We start from the raw sequence: 19,980 nt of genomic DNA on the forward strand, positions 1-19,980 counted from the left end.
AGCAGCAAGGCTGAACATTTGTTAGCAGGAGGCAGTCTCATATGGGGGATGCAACCAGCGGGCCTGGGGTTGGACCCTGGCTTTGCATGGTACCCACCGGCCGGGCCCCCGTGTCAGTTTTCTGGGAATCACTGCCGCCAGGTGGAGTGGGGTCAAGCCGTGCCGCATCAGGAAGCATCCAGGCGGGTGCAGGTGGCAGACTGTCCTTACAGATGTGGTCAGGCAGTCGAGGGTTTGCGGGGGTGGCACCGGTTTTGAAAGCTCGTTGATGCTTTCTGTTGTGCCTGCGGTCTTAGAGCTGATTCACCTCTTCCAAATTTAAGACCAGGGTTGTTTGGAATCAGTGTGGCATCGTGAAGGCCATCGGTAGACTACCCAGCATCTGGCTGAAGCTAGGCTGGAAATTTTTATAGGGGAAAACATAAAGCAATCTCTCTGAATTTTCTTTAAACAAATAGACGTTTTCCGCTCTTACTCTGCTGGTTGATCTGCCATCTCAGGGCCAGAGTCCAGTCTGTAGGAACGTGGGCATCAGAGACAGTCGAATGGAAACGTGAGGGCCCACAGCTGTGTTCCCACCAGGTCCTGAAAAATGTTTCAAGCCTTCTCTTCCTGCCAACCCACAAAAATGACGGAAAAATAGACCAACTTCTTTTCACCCATGTTGCAGTATGATGGATAAAACACACATTTGACACAGTGGTGAGAAGTTTGCATTTTATTTTAACTTAGAAAATTAATCAGGAGCAAAACAGACATTACGAACACAATCCTGTCATAAAGCCGTAACCATCTGGTTGTAAATTCTGAGTCACTCGAGGAAGACCACACACAGTTCCAGAAAATCTTCCTGGGTATTCTGCTTTACCAAAGTGAGTATGACCAAGGACCCACCACTCGGCAGGTACAGAATAAATTAATCCTAGGCCAAGGCGTAGAGCGAGCTGGCCGCCGCTGGCCGCGCACCTCAGGTGCTGGTCTCCTCCTTGGAATGTGCGTGAAAATGAAGCCGGATCGTGGGTACATCAGGAGGGTGGCGCAGGCAAAATACAACCGCAGAATATATCATATATGACGGAGTAAACATAGCTGTGTATCGTGCGTGTGTATATAGGAAACCATACGAATCGCCCGCACAGACAGCCCTTCCGTTTCTGTACTGTTTAGCAATAGTGATAAAGTCCCAGGCAGGCTCAGCACGGTGACTCCACATACTCGTTGTCCAGCCCACGGCGAAACCGCGCAGTCAGGGAGCGGCTGATGACAATCACCCGGGGCCCGATGCAGTCCTCTCTCCTGTGAAGAATGTTCCAGATGAGCATGGCCGCTGCCAGGGTGGCCAGAAGGCAGGCGCCAATGTTCAGGTAGCAAGACCAGGACAGGTTGGTATATGGGCCGATTCTGTAGAATGTCACCAGCCCAATGACCAGGACGAAACCTGCGGACGAGAGAGAAGTGTTGAGAAAGCCTTGCTGGAGCGAGGAAGAAGACTGGACACGGGCTGTAGGCTGCAGAAGTGCAGTTCCCGTTTCTTCCCTGCCTCGCCGCCCCAGCAGGCAGTAGCCCAACTCACGTGCCGCACGTCAGTGTTGAGCTGCGCTGGGCCTCTGTGTGCGTTTGTGACCTTTGCATGGCTGTGGAGGGTTGGTGTGCGTCTACTTAATCCTGGCACGGAATAGTTCCTGGGGGGGCTCCACAAGGACACAGCCCGGTCCCAGCGCTCTCTTCCTTTGGTCCGCCAGGGCTGGGCCATTTTTTTAGCCACCCTCCCCATGGAGGTGACACTGCTGCTCCCTGTCCCTCACACCCAGACCAATCCAGCAGCAGTTCTGCGTGAGCTCCTCGCGGGCTCATAGAAGCACTTAATTCATTGAAATGAAAGTAGACACAAATTGTCTAGATCTTACCTAGAAACAACTCAGATTGGTATCTAACTCAGTCCTGTTCTGAGCAGTTTTCTTGTTATTACTGTTCGCTTCTAGAGGAGATAGAGATTTTCTTTCAAACCTCCGGAGTGCCCAGCGCCCACGTGCTCTGGGCGGGGGTGGGGGGGGCACGCAGGGCTGCACACACATCCAGTTCTCCTGCTGTTGCCTCCCCTCGCCTCCACACCCTGCACCTGGTCCTGTGGTTTCCCTTGCACCCCCACATCCCCTCCTCCTGGTTACTTCCCCTCTACAGCCTTCTCTTCTGACTGTGGACAGAGTCCTGCGTGGACCTCAGGGAACCTGGCTTCCTCACGTTGTTAGCACTTAGCACCACGGTGTCACTTCCTTTCACAGTTTATTAGTTATTGCAATAGGAACCTGTCAGCTAGGATAATGGGGCACTGACGTTTGCTAGAGTTCAGGGCTGGGAGCCCCGACAGAGACGGAGAGGCCCCGCTGTCCTGCTGCCTAGGAGGCTGGTCCAGCGCAGGCCTCCAACCCCTCAGCCAGGAGGGGCCGGATGAGACACACGAGGCAGGAAGGAGGTGCAGTGCTGAGCGGGAGCTGTGGCTGGTGAGGGTGAGGGGGCTGGGCAGAAGCAGAGGCCAGGGCAGCCAAGGCAGCACCCCACCCTCTGTGGTGGTAACCTGGGGGAACTGTTTCTTGGAACCCAAAGTACCTGGCGAGGACAGAGTCTCTCGCAGTGGTCCAGATGGAACCCTCCAGCCCCTCCTGGACTTGTCCCTGGGCTCTGGCCAGGCTAGCCTCCCACTGCAGTACTTCCCCCTGCCCTGTGCCGTGACATCCGTCCTCCGTTCATGCTGGTCCCTCCGTTCCCCACAGCCTCCCCTGCTTTCCTCAGGAAACCAGATCATGCACGACCCCTGTGGCCCCGGAGCTGAGCCACAGTGGTGCCAGCTCATGGTTCTGGAAGCTGTTACAAATTAGTGAGGGGTGAGGGGTGGAGGGAGGGCTGGGCTTTCACAGGCACAATCGGTTCAGTCTCATTGTCACTGTCCCTTCCACAAAGTATGAATTTAACATGTATCCACCTCGGTCATGTGCTCAACAGCAGTGGTGGTGACTAATCTCCGTGGTAATTCTCTGCAGTACTTTGTGGAGCTTTTTATACACAGAAAGCTTCTGGATGCTTCCTTTCTGTTAAAAATAACTAAGTCTCTTTGTCATGCACACTGACAAAAAGAAACTTCTGGCATTTCTCTCCCAGTGAAGAGCTTGTCCCTTGCTCACGGTTCTGTGGCATCAAGGTTTGCATTCATGGGGAAAGGAGTGATAATCCATTTTGTGCCATGAAAATGAAAGTACGTCGTGTGCCACCTCATATTTCTGTGTCTTTGGGCATTTTTTGCCTGCCAGGGGAGCGCGCATGAGCGCCAGCTAGCACTCTGGCCTCTACCTGAGGTCACAGTGAGGAGGCACTGGCTGGGGGACAGGTGTTCGCTGCAAGGCTGGTGGGAGCCTTCGGGCAGGGAGCCAGGCCGAGCAGAGAGGGCAGTGCAGTGGGAAGGAACTCACCCCGACGGCTCCTGTGGTCAAAGTCTGTATTAGCCCTTTGCCAAGCATCAATTGGGGTTGCACTGGTTACGGTGATATTTTAAAATCCGATATGCGGCCTGAGCCCCAGTTCTGCAACATCATTTGTTGTGGGGGGCGAGGTGCGGGGGCAGACTGCAGGGGTGAACAACCTTTCCCCAGCCCCATGGCTAACTGGGGTTGACTGACCACACTGGTGAGTAAAGACAGGGTACTGTGAAGTCCGTCATGAGATGAGACGTTTCCACGAAGACTGGTGCAGAGCTGGCCCAGCGCTGGAAGGAGCCAGAGCCAGAAAGGAGAAGGCCCCTGTGTTGTTCAGGTGCAGGGCACTGTGGGCTGTGTGCCTTCGCTGGCCTCAGATCTCTGCCCCCGACACATGGCTTCCCCTCTCCGTCTCCGGTACGGTATGGCCACACCGGCACCTTTCCACTCTTCCAAGATGCCAAGTTCCATCCTCTCCGGGCCTTTGCTGGTACTGCTGTCCCTGTGCTTGACCAGCCCTGGGGAGGAGGGCTGCCAGCAGCACTCAGCCTGGAGGTCCAGTCACAACTCGGCCTGCCCTAGCTCGGGCTCAGCCCCTCCCCTGCTGGCGTCCCCATGGCTGGAGGGTGCCCCCCACCCCCACTCCAGCTCAGCCTCCCAAAGGGTCATCCAGGAATCACCTAATGAATTGTCTGAGACAAACCCAGATAGATCCCATGGTGCGAAATTGAATGCACTGTGGGCCTCTGGGGAAGGAGATGTGATGAACAGCTTTATAGTGACCGAGCCCACCGGGGGACAGGGCCCGTTCGCCATGATTGCCGCTGCAGCGGGATGTGCTGGTTCCCACGCTATTCGCTAGTTTCCATGTGCGTGTGCTCAGCAGAGCTGCTCGCACTACGAGGAGGGCTCGTAGTGTGGGCTCAGTGGAGGCATGCTTGACTCATCCTGGGGGAGCTGGCTTTCTTCTTAGAGTGGTGAAGATGAAATTTTTTCCTAGGCCAGGGAGCACCGTACCAGCGGCGTAGTGGGGACAGGCCCACGTAGACCCTGCCAGAGAGTGGTGTTGGCTGGGCCTCTGACACCAAGAGACCCCGTTGTATGGACACTCTGAACTCCCGGCAGTGAAAATATTGACTCATGGCACCAGTCGACAAAGCATGTGGGCAGACTAGCTGCCGGCTTCCGGAACCCCACGGGGGGCCTCCCAGCATCCCAGCCCTGAGTGGCAAGGGCCCCTCAGGAGCCTACACAGGGGCCTGGCCACAGGGCAAGATGTAGGCTCTGTCCTGAGTCTATATTGGCCAGCACCACCAGGTCCCTTAACTGTCTTGTTACTTATTTTCTTAAGGTCAGTGTCGTGTACTGGTGTATTTTTGAACATAGGGTAGTAGTATTTTGCTGCTGTCTTAGTCTGTTTATTACCTCCTCCCTTATGTTTGGCTCTGTTGCCTACAACGTGCACAAACTCAGAGCGTGGAGCTGCTTCCCTGCTGAGAGAAGGATTTTTCGTACTCCAGATGAAAGGGATGGGTGGATGGATAAGACTATGAATTCACAGGTGCACACACGAGCTGAGCATAGCTACCCACATCCCGCGAGGTGATGGCTCAGTATCTGCGCGGAGCCCGACAGACAGAGTTGGAGAGCGTCTGCCCATCTGGAGCACTACTGGCCGCCCGGCCGTCAGCGGCCCCGGGCAGGTTTCCAGCACCGTCTGGGGTGCGTCTCACTTCTCTGGCCCATTTCAGAGGCTGCACCTCACTTGGCTCTTTTTTCTAGAAGTGCAAAAGAGAGTCTAGTTCTGAATCCTTATGTGAAAAAAGGTTTAAAGAATTCACATTTACGTGACTTCCTCTGTGTGAAGACCAGTGTTGGCTTTTGCTTTGTTTCAGTGCAACTTAGAACACATACAGTCAGAGAAAGGGCTTGATTCCCCAACATTAAAAAAATGAATTTAGAAAAAGCCTCTCCTAACCAGGAAGATACAAGGAACCTACTAGAACAGTGGCACAGGCATTGAACGGCGAGAGGAGCCCAAGCTGCGCGGGTGGGTGTGATGTCGGGGCAACACAGGGACAGGTGGGTCCCACCTGGGCCCCGGGGGGTGACACAAGCTGCACAGACACGCAGTGCATGAGGATCTCCCATGTGTGCCACATGTCAGCTGTGAAAAGCCGCAGGGACATGGATGGACACATGGCCTTGCTGGCCACCTCCAGCCTCCGCCGTGGTGCTAGATAACTGCCATTATGTAGACATTCTTCTGAAATCCAACTTGCGTTTGCTTCATGAAATTCTCCTACTGGGGAGAAAGGAGGGGTGTGGGGAGTAGACCCGGGCCAGCCTGGCCTTCAACCTCGGACTTCCCTGTCTCTGGCACGTCCTGGTGTGGAGGCCCCCTCAGAATTGTCCCAAAGACTTTTCTCCCCAAACTTCCCAGTGATGTTCATGTTTGTCCAGAAACATGCAAGGGGAGACTTTGAGCAAACACCCTGAATTCTGCATGTGGAGTCAATTCCATCCTCATGAATTTCTGTTTCCAAAGCAAACAGCCCCTTCCTGTGAGCTGGCCACGCGGGCGCTGTGAATCACAGCTCAGCCTGCAGAGCGTCCCTTTCCTCTCGCTTCCTTCCTGCCTGCTTCCGAGGGCTTCAGTGCCTGTCACAGGGCCTTCCTGTGGGAGTGGCGGTCAAGCACGCACAGGTGGTACAAGGAGAGACCATGGGGCTGAACCCTGAACCTCCGCACAGCACACCTGCCTCGCATTGCGCCTGTGGCTCAGGCGTGATGACAGCTTCTGGAGAGAATCTTCACAGAGCAGACTAGCTCGTGGCCCATGTCAGGGCACGACCATGGTTGGGATGTCCCAGCATCTGTGAGCAGCAAAGTGATGGGATCAGCGTGTTCCTCCTCAGAGGGAGGGATTCTGGGAAAGGAAAAGCTAAACATACAGTGGATCTGGTCATGTTTCCACGGAGCTGAAGCTCCCAAATGACATGCTGTTGCTCTGAGCAGCACAGAGGACGTGGAAGTGAAGGGAAAACGCGGGGTGTGGCTGGGGTGCAGGCCGGCGCTGGGGAAGCAGGTGCCAAAGCACACTGTCCAGACCAAGCTGAGCACCGCCTTATTGTGAAAAACAAAGTTGTATGTTCCTATGAGAAGATCTCTGACCGTGCGGAAACCGCAGAATCCCCACTGGCTCATGAGATACTGGGACGGCTGCCACTTACCAACCCGACTGCCCCGCGAGGTCTGACGACGTGAGCAGTCTCAGGGGCACAGAGTACTCAGGGTGTTGTAAGTTTTGCTACCTTGAGAAAAAATGGTCTGATTTCCAGAAGCCAGAGTCGCGGAGCCCAGGAGCTTGTGCGATGATTCTGCTCCCACGGTCATCCCTCTGGAGCATGGGAGGCTTCGTGTTAGGAGGAGGGCCGGGCTGGGAGCCGGCCTGTGAGAGTTGGCATCCAGCAGCTGCAGGACGTGTGTGGGGGACAGCACTCTGCGGTGCCAAGTGACAGCGATCAAGGGGCGAGGGCCAAAACCTCACACCTGTGAGTTCACTCGCTTGGGAGCGTGGCGTGAGCTCAGGCCTGTTGCTCACCCCCCCAGAGGAGGTGAGGAGTCATTGGAGAGGGTTCCCAAGGAGAGCCCGGGGCCACCTCAAAGGCACGCAGAGCACAACACAGGGCCGAGGCCTCCACCAGTCGGCTGTAGCCTTGTACTTAAACCAAACCAAACGTTTGTGGTGGCGATCACGCTCTAGCTGCAGGGTCACTCAGACGATTGACAAGGAGCCTGGACTGAAGTTCTGCAAGATGGCGGTGGGCCCGCAGTGGAGCCCGGAACAACCATGACATTGTCCCACCTAAAAATGCTCGCCTGGGACCCAATTTGGTTAGTCGGTCCTGCGCAGCCGACAGCCGGGGCCCAGGGGCCGTGAGCACCTGAAGAGCCACAGGAGGGAGCCACTTGCCGGGGTGGTCCACAGGCCTGCTGGTGGGGCTCTGGCATGGACTCTGAGCACAGAGCAGTGCTGACGCTGTGGTGCGGCGTCCCCAGCAGGCCCACGGTGGGACGTCAGGGTAGTCACAGCCGTAGGCGTGACAGAGCCGGCACTTACAGGAGCGTAGGGATGAGGTGGCTCATCCAGGGCCTCTGAACCTGACGTGGCACCTAGACGCCCCAGGGACAGCCCCACGCGCGCTCAGGACCCCTCCAGAGCAGAGGAGCCTCACGCTGAGGTGCCCGCCGGGCACGCTGCCTGCCAAATCTGCCCTCGTTGGCCTGCCCTGCTCCAGGCGTCGCTCGGGTGTGTGACGCAGGGTCCCAGGGCGCCGGCAGTAATCAGGCCAGGATGACCGTGTGCCTTGGTTCACACGGCAGTGAGACCAGACTCGGACGAGCAGAAGTCGGCCAAAGCAAGAAAATAAAGGACGGGGGACGGGTCTGTGTGCAGATGACCGTACGGGCGCGTGGCTGTGGGAGGGGGCTGCTCGCATGCGGCCGGGGGCGGGGGGCGTTAGCCCATCGGCCGCCGCGTGGGCAGGTCCTCCTTACAGATCCTCCTGGCTCCTCTGCCAGCCACCGCAGTCCCGACAGGAGCCGTCGTCATAGGGAAAATGGGCTGTTGCACAGGGATGTTCATCTTGGGGTGCAATAAGGGACAAAGTAATTTTTTTGACTTTAAGGTAAATTAAAATTACGCTTGGAAGATTGTGCAAGGAAGCTGGGAACTCCAGGGTGTGACTGCTCGAGCATGGCAGAATGCGGCAGGTGGAGTGGCTGGCGGTGACCTGTCGGAGGACACAGCTTCGGGGCCCCGCACGTCCCTGCGACAGGGCCTTTGGAGGAGCAGGTGTGAGGAGCAAGGCCCGGTGCCCAGACAGGAAGAGCGGCGAGCGGGCGGGGGGTTGCCGTCCTTGCTGGTTCCAGCTTGTCCGGCCTCCCTGGGAATTCGTCAGCACCTTCTCTCCCCGCTGCCCACCCTCTGGCCCCAGCACTGGGGACTGAAGGTTCGCTTGCATAACAGGTACCAGCAGGCATTTCCCCTCCTGGGACAGGATATCCCGGCGCCCTTCAGTCTCTCCCTGACTGTTTAAAGCAGACCGGAGCACAGGAAAAAACCTAACTCTAAAATTAGCAGTGTGGTGGAAGAAAGACACACGGCTGCATTCTGTACTGTTTGTCAATGAAACAAGTCTAAACAGGGCCAAGTGCATTTCCTTTCTGGGCAAAACAGACCTGTGGGAGTGATGGTGGGACGCCTCCGGGAGAAGCCTCGGGAGAAGCCTGTGGAACAGCGTGCAGAGCCTCTGACGGTCTGACGGACTGTGAGCAAGGGCTGCACCCGTCTGCAGTCAGCCGGGACTGGCCTCGGGACACCCGAGGCTGCTGCCAGACAGCTCACGTTTCCTTCACAGGGCTCCCCATCTCTGTTGGCTCAAAAACGGCTGATTTGGAAGCAACACTCTCTTGTTCTGAAATGAGGGTTCCTAGGAAGGAAGATTTGACGCCAAACCCAGTCTCTCTCCCAATAGTTCTAGATAAAAAATGCTGTGGTCCATTTGTTCTGCTGCAAGGAGTTATTTTCAGGATCAAGAGCTGTTCCTTTCATTTCTTTGATGCCTGAATATCTGTTCCTAATCTTCAACTTCCTTCTGGGAGGGATGGAGTTTCAGATAAGACATGCGCCAGAAGTGGGCAGCCTCAGTGAAGCCGACAACCCCATTTCTGCCTTATGGCCCTAAGGTCAGCAGAAGGCAGAGGAGTGATGTTCTGAATGGTCACTGTCCTTTGGGATGTTCATGTTTTTACCCACCTCCTTCCCTCTCAAGACCAGCCCGGTGGGGACGGATGGAGGTGCCAGTAGTCTGGCAGTTTGCCCCCGTTCCCATGGATTGCAGGTGACACAGCCAAGGCGCGTGTCCAGCCCCCTCAGCCCCACAGCTACTCTTTCCTGGAAACTGCCTGGTTGGCCCTCGGCACTCCCGGGCCCCGTGGGTGACTGGGCCATGGGGAAGTGACTGGCCCAGGACCACCCGCCTTCTATTAAAAGGCACAGGAAGGCCTGTTTCCAATTCCTGATTCCCACCAGGGTCACTTTCCACCATGTGAATTCCTGCCAGTCTGTCAGCCTCATTCTCCAGAAAGATAAGGGCCAGGGGCCATTATTCCCGGAATGATTCACTTCAGACTTCCTGCCGTTTCTTTTACTGGGTCTGCTGGAACTGTACCTTGAGTGTTGGGACACGCTGCCATTCTCCACCAGTGGGAGAGGCAGGTGGGTTGGCGGATCACATCCCCACACCCTGGCCCACGTCATCCCCGCATAGGACCTCCGCTCATACGTTCCCCAGTGGGCTGCAGAAAACCTGAATGTCCCCAGGTGTCCACAGTCATTAAAACTGAGCCAGCAAGAAGGAGGCATGGGGGAGGGGAAGCCAGCAACAAAGCCCCTCTGCTCCCTGGGGTCATGTGGACAGCTTCTGTGTCTCCTGTGGCCACTTGTGCCCAACTTCCCGAAACAATCCCGTCTCTCGTTTACGCCGCTGCCACCACCACTCTCAGCCTTGCAAGACCACGGATGTGCCCACGCCCTTTCTTGGTTCACCCTACAGACACCCCCAGGGCCTGGCCGGTGTGGCCTCCCACCCCACTGCTCGTGTGGCGGCACGGGCCGTTGGGTGTGGGAGCCAGGACAGGGCGTGTGTGCTCAGGTGCTAACGTGTCCTCGGTGCTTTGTGCTGCTATGAGGAAGGGCCTGCTGCTGACCTCGGCGGGGTCCCAGGAAGCTGCATTGGTCATGGGGCGTGCAGATGACCCTGGCTGGAGCCTCGTGCTCACCCTGACCTCCCTGTTCACACAGTGTTAGTGGGGAAGGCGGCCAAGGCGCGGGCTGAGGTGGGGGCTCTCCTCCTGCCCGTGGCAGGCTTGCTGCTCCATCATGGGAGGGGCTTGAGCCCAGGCCTCCAGCCACATCGGCTGCAGATGGGCAAAGACAACAGCAGATGCCGCAGACTTTGGAAAGCAAGCACGTGAGCCTAGAGTGCCAGCACCCGGAGCACCCTGTCTTACAGTGGGAGAGGGCGGGAGCCTGTGGGCAAACAGAAACACGCAGCCGGGGGCTCGCTGCATCCTCAGCAACCCCCACCTGTGGTTCTGTCTTGCTTCTGCCCGAGGCGAAAGATGTGAGGGTGACCCATGGGGGTCGCAGTGACATTAGAAGACCGCAATGGGCCTGCCAGCCCCACGTGACTGAGGGTGTGGCTGCCCTGCCGGCCCGAGGCCCAGGGGTACTCACTCGCCAGCTGGAACGCGGCAGCCATGGCCTCCTCCCAGCACTGTGAATCGGGCGACATCAGGGGCAGGCCTGTCAGCCCCAGGACGAAAGTGAGCTGTCCCGCAGCGAGTGCTGCCGTGGCCACCAGGTTGCAGGCGCGCATCATGTCAAACTGCACTGTGAGAATGACAGGGGACAAGACAGGTGGTCAGCTCCAGGCCAGCTCCTGCCTCTGTCTGCACCCGGTGCCTCACCGACCTGCTCTCCCTGGCTCCCTGTTGTCTACTCCCATGGTGGGGGTGGGGGCGCTGCAGTGCTGTCACGAGAGGCCCACGGAGAGACAATGTCCCCGCGTGCTGGGCAGCAGAGCGCCAGCCTGCAGGAGCCTGCAGTCCCCTCCCCCGCGATGCCTCTGCGTGAGAGCAGAGAGGACTGTGACCTGCCACGGTGTCTGTGACTGCTGCCTGCAGGTGGGCAGGTGGACCCCCTGATTAGCGCCTGAGGAGCCCGGAGCGAACGAGGCCTTAGGCCTCTTCCCGCCCCAGGTCTGGCTGCTCCTGCGCATTGTGCGTCGAGCAGCTTCCCCCTCCCCGTTGTCTTTCAGAGGCTGAGGGGTCTTGCCCTTTGTGGATCCAGGCCTTTCCCTAGTCCAGCACAGACACGGGCAGGGCTGTAGCAGCAGAAGCCTGGCCGCTGGGAAGTCAGAGTGGCCCTGAGGGCAGAGAGGGGCCGCTGGAGGATGACAGCCCCCACCTACTGAGCTTCTTCATCGTGCTGGGCCGGCGGCTTTTGCCCTGGCTGGCAGTGTAGATGAGCTGTGTGGACAGTGAGTGTGGCCAGTAATGCCCTCTCACTGGCTTTTCTCCCCAACACTGCTCTCTTTCCCAGGGGGCTTCACTCCCACAGGCTAAGAGCTCACACTATGCTCTTCAGAGTTGCTGTTGCTATAGAAACCCTGACGCTCCTGATTCAGTAACCGCAGGGGTGCCAGAGGCGGGGCCTGGCGGGCGCGGGGCTCCTGGTGCTGGGGTGGCAGTGGGGCCTGGCAGGGAAAGGTGCCAGCACTCCACATTTCCTCACCTCCCCAGGCCTGAGCTGGCCACTCGGGCTGAGAGCCAGGCTCCAGGCCAATTTGCCTGAACCTTCCTGGCTGCCCATGCCGTCTTCATGGCAGAATCCAAGGTGCAGCCAGCCCAGCCAGTGGCCACCCACGCGTGCAGGACACCAAACCGGTCCTGCTGTCAGGACAGATCAGCAGGTCAGGACAACCTCCAGGCAGGTCCTCCCCGTGTGTCGAAGACTGGCTGGCCTGCCTCCCCGTGGAGGGCCTGCTCTTCGTGGGCTCTTTCTGGGGTCTTCACACCCTGCACTCTTTGCAGTGAGTTTTACCAATACGTGACACACTGAGGTTCTTCTACCCTCTGGTGGTCGGATCCGGGAGGTGGGTGTGACCTCAGAGATGAGGGGCAGTAAGCACAGTGGGCACTCGGGTTCACAGCCGGCCCAGAGACGTGCAAGGTTCCCCAGCGCAGCCTCCCGGGCCAGGCGAGGGAAGTCTCCGCAGTGCACACTCGCACGGAGGGGAGTGGCCTGCCCTCTGGCTCCCTCCACCCAGCTCTCTGTCCTTCTTGGTGCTCTCGGAGCACAGCTCAAGCCACACACCCTGGCCCCCCATGGCCCCCTGTGGCATCCTCACCCCATCAGCCTTTGGCCCCGTGGATGCAAAGATGTGGGAGGGAGAAGGATAAAGCAGTGATGGCCCACAGACCCACCAGCTGCGTGAGAAGACTGCCCCGTGAGGCACGCTCCCTCTCCCTCCGCCAGCCACCTGGAGGGGACCCACGGGGTGGGGGGGTGCACCGTGTGCGGGCATTTCACAGGCTGTCATCACCATGCACGTAGCCTGGGCAGTGGCACCCCTCAAGAACGTGGCACGAAGGGCTGTGGCCAGGCATAGTGGGATGCACACCGTTGCACCCCAGCCCCAGTGCCCTTTGTCTGCCTTGGTGATGAGACTCCTTGCCCCCCCGGGGTCAGAGAGCAGTGATCTCCTCCAGGCAGGGTGCCCAAGATTTAACTGCATGTTTACTCACCCCTTACATCGCTTTAGAAAAGGAGGTTAGGGTGCCTGACAGAATGTCTGGAATCTGGAACAATGAGAAGCCCCCCAAGAGCAAGTCTGACCCAGACTGGGGTTGGGAGTTCTCAGGAGCCAGAGGAGGACCTCACGTCCGCCGAGTGCCCACTGCTCCTCGCAACGAGGAAAGCCACCAGAGCAGGGATTGCCATCACGATAGCCGCACGCTAACCAGTTTGGTGGCGGGCAGAAAGATGCCCCTGGTCCTGGAGGATAGGACCCTGCATGTCACTCAGGATCCGACAGTCCCCCGATGGAGTTCAGAATGTCAGGTGGTGCTCCCTCATCATGTGTGCTCCGTGAGCTCGGAGTGGCTTGGACTCTGGGCTCTGCAGGACATTGCCAGGACCCCAGGAGCACAGCAGACAAGCATGTCCCCCATCCCCGGGCTGCTGCCCGCCCCCCCACCTGCCGAGACATGTGGAGTCTCTAGGACGGCCCGACTCTCAGGCCTGAGACGGGGAGCTCGGGATGGATCGAGTCAGGCCTGCAGCCACACACCAGCCTGTCTCAGATCGAGGTGACTCTGTGGAGCGTGCGGGGTAGAGGGGTGTTCAGCGCTGAGCCAGCGTGCATCTGGGCAAGGCGCCACCCGCTCCCTCCTCCCCCATCCCTATACCCAGCGGAGTGGTCGCGCAGAGGGGCTCGGGTTTTCCCTGGGAGCCAGAGACTGGGAGCTAGTCTGATGTGAGGCGGCAGGTGTGGCAGCCAGCATGCAGATTAACCCTGCGTGCTGCTCCTGTCGCCTTGCCGCTCGCGCACACGGACCAGGTGAGAAGTGTGTCAGCAATCCGGTCTCCCTCAGGAGAACCTTCCATGGTGTTTCCCTCGGTTGGGGCAAATACCGATGCCCAGAGGTTAAGGCTTAGCTGCCACAAATGCATTACCAGTGGTGAGGATGTCATAGAAGTCATATGGGAAGCTTATCAAGTTGTCAGGGAGGGACCATAGGCCGGTGGCCAGGACACGTGGCTGGCCTGGTGGGAAGGGGGGGTCTGGAGGCAGAGCACATCCCAACCCTGTGTACCCTCCTGGTCTCAGCAAGGAGACAGAGGACGTGGATGCCCAGGGAGGGCACCTGCTTGACCTTGAGGCCCGGGCTGGGGGTGCTCTGTGGGTCAGGGCAGCACAGAGCTCACACTGGAGCCACGGGGTCGCTGGCTTGCAAGACTCGTCAGGACAGTCCCAGGACCCAGCAAGTCCCGTGGGACCCAAGTGCAGTTACACTGAGTTTTGAGAGTTTGTGGGAAAGTTTGAAAGCCCTGCTTGCCAGGGAAGTGGGAGGGGTTAACAGCCCCTCCCCAACAGAAGACCCCCCCCCACAGGCTGCGCGGCAAAGGGCTCTGAGTGGACACACTGGGGTTGCCTCCCCCCAGGGACCTTGGCTGAGCACGTGACTCTTGCAGCCTCCATCTCTTTGTGGAATTGGATGCCACCCCCACCCGGCTCCCTCGTGGTTCAGGGCTCAAAGCACGTGGCAGATGGGGACATTCCCACCCCGAGCACAGAGCTTGCCTGTGCTACTTGAGGACTTTGTGGACACCCTCTGAGAGCAGTTAGCAAAGCCCCTGCTAAAGTCTCATGTTCTCAAAAGGATGAGCTCTGTCTCCTGCCCATCTGTGAGTTAGACCCTCATCAACAGCTTCAAAGACTCAGCTCGGGGAGATCTCTGCCTGTCAGCACTGTGACTGCATAGATGACACGTTAGGTGACAAGTGTCTCACTGTGAGCCTTCCCACCTGCACACTCAAACCTGACCCCATGGTCAAAGTCTGCTTCCCACCTTCCAGAGCAGTAAACAGACCCAGCCACCAGTGACCAGGCAGGGCCAAGACAAGACAGCAAGGGGCTCAGCTCTCGAGAACCGCTGACCTGAGCCCCGCTCTGCCCGTGGCTGGTTTCCTCCCAGAAGTCCTGCCTCAATGACCCTGACAACTGTGGAATGAAGTCAGAACTCAGCCACGTGTTTTTAAGCTTCTAGTTTATTTTACTCACTAACAAGGTGTATTTGCACCAAGAAAAGCGGATCTTCTTTGATCTGGTTAATGTGTCTGCCCTTTCCCTGTGCATGGAGGCAGAGAAAAGCCCCATATCTGCATGGGAAGAATTCTGTCCTAAAGGAGCCAGGGGCAGGTGTGGGCATCGCCGGGAGGGTGGGCGCAGAGCTCAGGGCTCACCAAACATGCGCCCCAAGCCCACCTCATGCCGTTCAGAGCTAGCGGGCCCTGACCGCCCTAAAGGAGGTGTAAAAACAAGTAGACTTACGTTTGACGGTGCCTCGAGCCTCCTGGAAGCCTGCCACCTCCGAGCCCCAGCCCAGAGCTTCACAGTCCTGTGCGTCCGCCTGCCCGGGCCGGGCCCCGGGGCTCGACCCTCCCCGGGCCCTGTCCGCCAGCCAGCAGGACTTCCACAGCCCCACACTCCGCTTGCGCCCGTCCTCCAATGTCTGGTATACCCAGTTGGGGGTGAAGGCTGCCACGTTGTTGAGGACAAGAGAGACCAGGGCCACCAGCACTGCCGTGGCCACCAGTTTCTGGACAGTCATCGCTGGCTGCCAGTGCTGTCCGCTTGTCGTGGAGAAAGTCCCAGCTCCGGTCTGCTGCTGTGGCCAGGGAGAGCCGAGACCAGCTAGGGGCTGCTAGAGGACATCACCGCTCATTCTCAGCGGCATCGGGAAGGCCCATGTGACAGGTGCAGGTGAGCTCACCTCGGGCCCTCCTTACCCTGCCTCCTGCACCTGGAGCAGGGCCAGGCCTGAGCTGCAGCCAGCCCCTCGGCCCATCCTGGGGAGGAAGCTGGGGCACCAGCAAGAGTCCAGAGTCGTGCGTGCGCCGTCTTCCTGGGAAGCAGGGCCTCTTCTTTCCACAAGAAACCGGAGAGGTGGGCGCAACGTGGGGGTCTGTCCCGCCTCGCTCCTTAGAACCAGCGCCACAGAGCAAAACCAGCAGCCGGACTCTGAGCAGGGCCACGGGGAGCTGTGCCGGGGGCGGTTCAGCCTCTCACTGCGTGAGCCCCTGCACTGTGCCTCTGCCACGAAACAGCCGGTCCTGGAAAGCAGAGAGCCTGCCGCAGGGACGTGCATGTGCGTGTGCAGCCCCCCCTCGGCAGAGAGGAAATGGTTGTTTTTGAGGCTGTTTTTTGTGAGCTGGATGGAGGGCGTAGCCAACTGCAACAAATCGGGGCCAGGCCACAGCAGTCAGACACTAACAGGATGTGTTTCCTGCTAGGAAAGCAGGGAGGCCTTCTGAAGTCCTGCTCCAGGACCCTCCTCCCCTGCCCGCCCCACCTTCCTCTCCAAAAGGGAAGGCCAGGGATGCCAGCCCAGAACAGACCCGTCTGTCTTGGCCGGGCATGGTGGAGAGGCCCCCACTTGCCACACAGATGTGGCAGGTCAGGGGCCCACACCCGCAGAACTGCCAGGCCAGAGTGTCATTGTGGAGGTGCAAGAAGGTGGGGTTCTGGACACGCAGTGCAGGTCCCCCGTGAGACCCGAGGGCGGAGGGAATGTGGTTTGTGGCCCGGGCTGTGTCTGTGCTGACTCCATGTCCCAGTGAGGGCGCTCAAAGCCTTCTGCCCATGCAGACACACAGGAGAGGCTGTGCCGGCCTATTGGGAGACGCCACGCCCAGCCGGGGCCCCGAAGCGGCTATGCGTGAAGAGAAGGGCACCCACACTCCGCTTTCCTAGCACACATGGCCTGGACGTTGTGCGGTCAGACCCCTCGGGCCCTGAGCTGCAACCGCATAGGCCTTCGAGAGCTGCCTGCTCGTAGCCAGGCGCCCTTGTCACAGGGGAGGAGGCTGGGGTGCGGGGAGCCCACACCTGCCCAGGTCGCAGAGGTTGCAAGGTGAGCCCAGCATGCTGGGCCTGGCCTGGTCCCCCGGCTTGCCTGCACCCCACTCGCCTCCTGCTTCTGGAGCCCCAGATAGTTCCAGCGACTCTGACACAGAACAGGCCCTGTGCCCAGGAAGCCTCGGCCTCCCTTACTTTGTGGGGTTTTTTGTTTGGCTTTTTTTGGGTGGGGGGTTGGTTTTATGATTCATGTAATGGCAATTTGGTGATCATCAAATTAGCAATGATTATCTTCAAAAGTTATTAACACTTGACATGCTGTCGTTTCTCGAGGGTGATCAGATACCTAGAGTCACAGGCATTTCCCACATAAGATGCTTCACAGGGGCGCCTGGGTGGCTCAGTGGGTTGAGCATCCAGCTCGTGGTTTCCGCTCAGGCTGTGATCTGGGAGTCATGGAATCGAGTCCTGCGTCGGGTTCTGTGCTAGGTGTAGTCAGCTTGAGATTCTTACCCAACCTCCCCCTCTCCTCCTCCCCCTCTTGCGTGTATGCACCTGCTGTTTCTCTCTCTCAAATACATAAAATCTTACCAAAAAAAAAAAAAAAGATGCATCATATAAATCAGACTTGGTCTGTCACCAGCACTGATCAAAGCAGACCCAGGTCTGGGGACACATGCATGGTCTTAACATAGCATGTGTTTAGCCTGTCCTGATTATCACAGAATCAGAACAGCAAGACTATTCCCCAGCTCCCGTTACTTTGGATCATGGTTTAGGGGGCTCTGCACCTGCTTCAGCCAAGGGGTGGCCCCTGCACCACCAAGCCTATGTCCCTGAAAGACAGGGGTCTTTGGAGAATCATCTCTTCTGTTCCCTGAGGGATTTGGCCTATTTCAGCATTTTTTCCAGCAGTTTGTAGCAAATGCATCAGCTTACTTCTTGCCACTGCCGTCTCTCCTTGGCCTGTGTCCTGCTGTCCCGTCTCTGCTCCAGTCTCCTGGGGGCTCAAGGGGGCACCCATAGCCCTCTGCACATGGCCCCCTTCTCCCAGAAGGACTAGGACCACTCAGAGTCCCTAAGGACACAATGCAGTGGGTCACCTCCATAAGGAGGCTGTCCCAACACTTCCGCTTGGAGGGATCAGCTTTCCCCTTTATTTATTTAAATCACTTATCCTTGGGTGGTCTTTGATGGCTACTGGGTCAGCTCTATCCAGCTCCCCGACCAGGTGATGTCTGGAGGCCCTGCCCCATCCACTACCCTCAGATTTTAGCTGGGGGCCGCAGGCACCCAAACCTCCCGAGGGCCCTGTGTGCTTGCCCTATTGCTGCACATGATGGCCGGGTGGGCGGGAGCTTTGTCTCGGAGCAGAGAAGCTCGGGCTGCATGATGGACCAGGAGGCCATGAACCCTGCAAGCCCGAGTGGCAGGCCTGAGAAGAGGGGCCTCTGGGACCGGTTCTGGCAGCTCTCAAGAAAGGGCTTTCCAGGAAGGGGGGCCGTCTTCAGGCCAGCCCCTCGGCAGCCGTGGGCTCTGACGTCTGTGCCTCTCACGGTGATGAGGTGCAGATGTGAGTTGGCGGGCGGGGACGACAGGAAGCGCTGGAGCTGTGGTGGGCTGGCAGCTGTTCCAAACCCAGAGCTCCAGGTCCTGCGTCCAGGCTGGTGGTGGAGCTCACAGGCCAGAGCCTGGGCCCGGTGGGAGGGCCTTCCCAGCGGGACGCGGGGTGGGGGGGGTCAGTGGCTGCTCTTCAGCGCATGCTTCCCCCACCCCCCACTTGCTGGAGGTCATTGGTGGCTCGGCTCAGAGGGCAGGGTGGGGGCAACCCGCCTCTAGCACCCCGCCCCACTCATGCACACAGCAGGCCCAGCAGTGTTCGCCCAAGGAGGCACAAGGAAACCGAGTCAGGGGAGGGCTCTGGGATGGCTGCCCGTTTCTCTGCTCACTCAGGTTTTCCCCTTGAATTGTAGGCAGGTATCAGCCACCCGTTGCTGGACTCAGCAGAGGGTGGGGAGAGGGTGTGGAGGCAGAAGAGGCGCGAGGCTTCATCCACACCCCCACATGGGTCCCTGAAATCCTGGGGAGCGGAGTATCTTAAAGAAGGTTCCCACACAGGACCCATTTGGAAAGGGAGCAGGGAAGGGCTTGCGTCTGGCCCACCTGCTCGTCTGCCTGGTGGAGGAGAGGTGGTGGCTTTCCATCAGTTCTGTGAGTGGAAAGAGGACTCCTGAGATCTGACTGTGACCACGGGACCCTGCTGTCACTGGGACTCCTCAGTTTTTGGAGCATTGTTTCCCAAGGGGCAGCTGCTCTGAGACAGAGGTTTCCAGACTCACAGGAGTCGGCAACCTTCAGGAGGTCAGGAGCCCCCAGTCCGTGTCGGCAGGAGAGAACTTGCCAGAAGGCTAATATGGGGAGAATGGACCCATGTCTCCAAACCTCCCCCACTGGGGCTGCGTGGAGCCCTGCAGGGGCCCATGAGCATGAGGACAAGGACAGAGTCGTGGGGACGTGCAGGATCATCCCCAGGACCCCCACTTCTATTCAGCCCAGGTCAGGGACCCACCAGCAGACCCCACACTGGGCATCATGTACTGGTCTCCTCTGTCCTCAGGGGCATCAGGGTTGAGGCCCCCCACCCCCTTCCCCAGGTCCACTGGGGTGTGAAGCCTGTACAGCCCTTCTCCCTGTGGGTCCCCTGCTGGAGGGCAGCTCCGGTGCCTTCGTGGCTCAGCAGAGGATGCAGGCAGGTGCGCTGCAGAGGAACGTTTGAAGCAGACGGCCGTCAAAGCAGGGAGGAAAGTGGGTGTGTGGAAGGTCTGAGAGGATCCGTCCCCACCAGCTGCAGCGGACACAGGTGGCCTCCAGCCAAGGGAGGGGTAGGGGCCCTGGTTTGCCATGTCGCTGTGCCGGTGGAGCCCGTCTGGGACGCATCTCAGGGTGGCAGGGGCGCAAGGGCTGCAAGCTCACGGAGCTGCCGCGTCCCCTGGCACAGTGAGGCGGTCTGGGAGAACATGGCGCGTATGTGTGTGAAGACCCAGCGGCTGGACGTCGCCAAGGTGTGCCTGGGGAACATGGGCCATGCGCGTGGAGCCCGAGCACTGCGGGAGGCTGAGCGGGAGCCAGAGCCGGAGGCCAGGGTGGCCATGCTGGCCATACAGCTGGGCATGCTGGTGAGTCGGGCACCACCCTGGCGTGGCCAGGCCATGGCGTCTGGGTATCTGGGTCACTCGGTAGCAGGGAACAGAAACCCCTGCAAAGGAGTTTGAGGCAAAAAGCAGAGTGAGGCTTCTCCTCTC

The 19,980-nt window shown here is 58.8% G+C and overlaps 2 protein-coding genes and 1 pseudogene across 8 annotated transcripts in view; 1 reads left to right on the forward strand and 2 right to left on the reverse strand.

Annotated features, from left to right (window-relative positions):
- IFT140 (intraflagellar transport 140) overlaps window positions 1-19,980 on the forward strand; it is a 78,379-nt gene that overhangs the window by 45,102 nt on the left and 13,297 nt on the right. For all 7 annotated transcript variants that reach the window (XR_015720968.1, XM_045784665.2, XM_087853763.1 and 4 more), the window contains one exon: window positions 19,677-19,854. Coding sequence is in view for 6 of the 7 variants with exons in the window: in XM_045784665.2 (XP_045640621.2) it covers window positions 19,677-19,854 (178 nt within the window). In the remaining variant the exon portion in view is untranslated. The remainder of the gene's footprint in view (window positions 1-19,676; window positions 19,855-19,980) is intronic.
- Window positions 704-16,045, reverse strand: TMEM204 (transmembrane protein 204). The gene is made up of 3 exons (XM_045784782.2): window positions 15,152-16,045; window positions 10,771-10,926; window positions 704-1,438 (listed from the first exon to the last, which is right to left on the reverse strand). Exons 1-3 carry the CDS (start codon window positions 15,429-15,431, stop codon window positions 1,194-1,196), a joined length of 681 nt encoding a protein of 226 aa, XP_045640738.1. The 5' UTR covers window positions 15,432-16,045; the 3' UTR covers window positions 704-1,193.
- Window positions 17,310-17,429, reverse strand: LOC123783825 (small nucleolar RNA SNORA72; annotated as a pseudogene).

Source organism: Ursus americanus, chromosome 2, assembly GCF_024610735.1.
Source record: "Ursus americanus isolate L20-20 chromosome 2, mUrsAme1.1.p, whole genome shotgun sequence".
NCBI lineage: Eukaryota > Metazoa > Chordata > Mammalia > Carnivora > Ursidae > Ursus > Ursus americanus.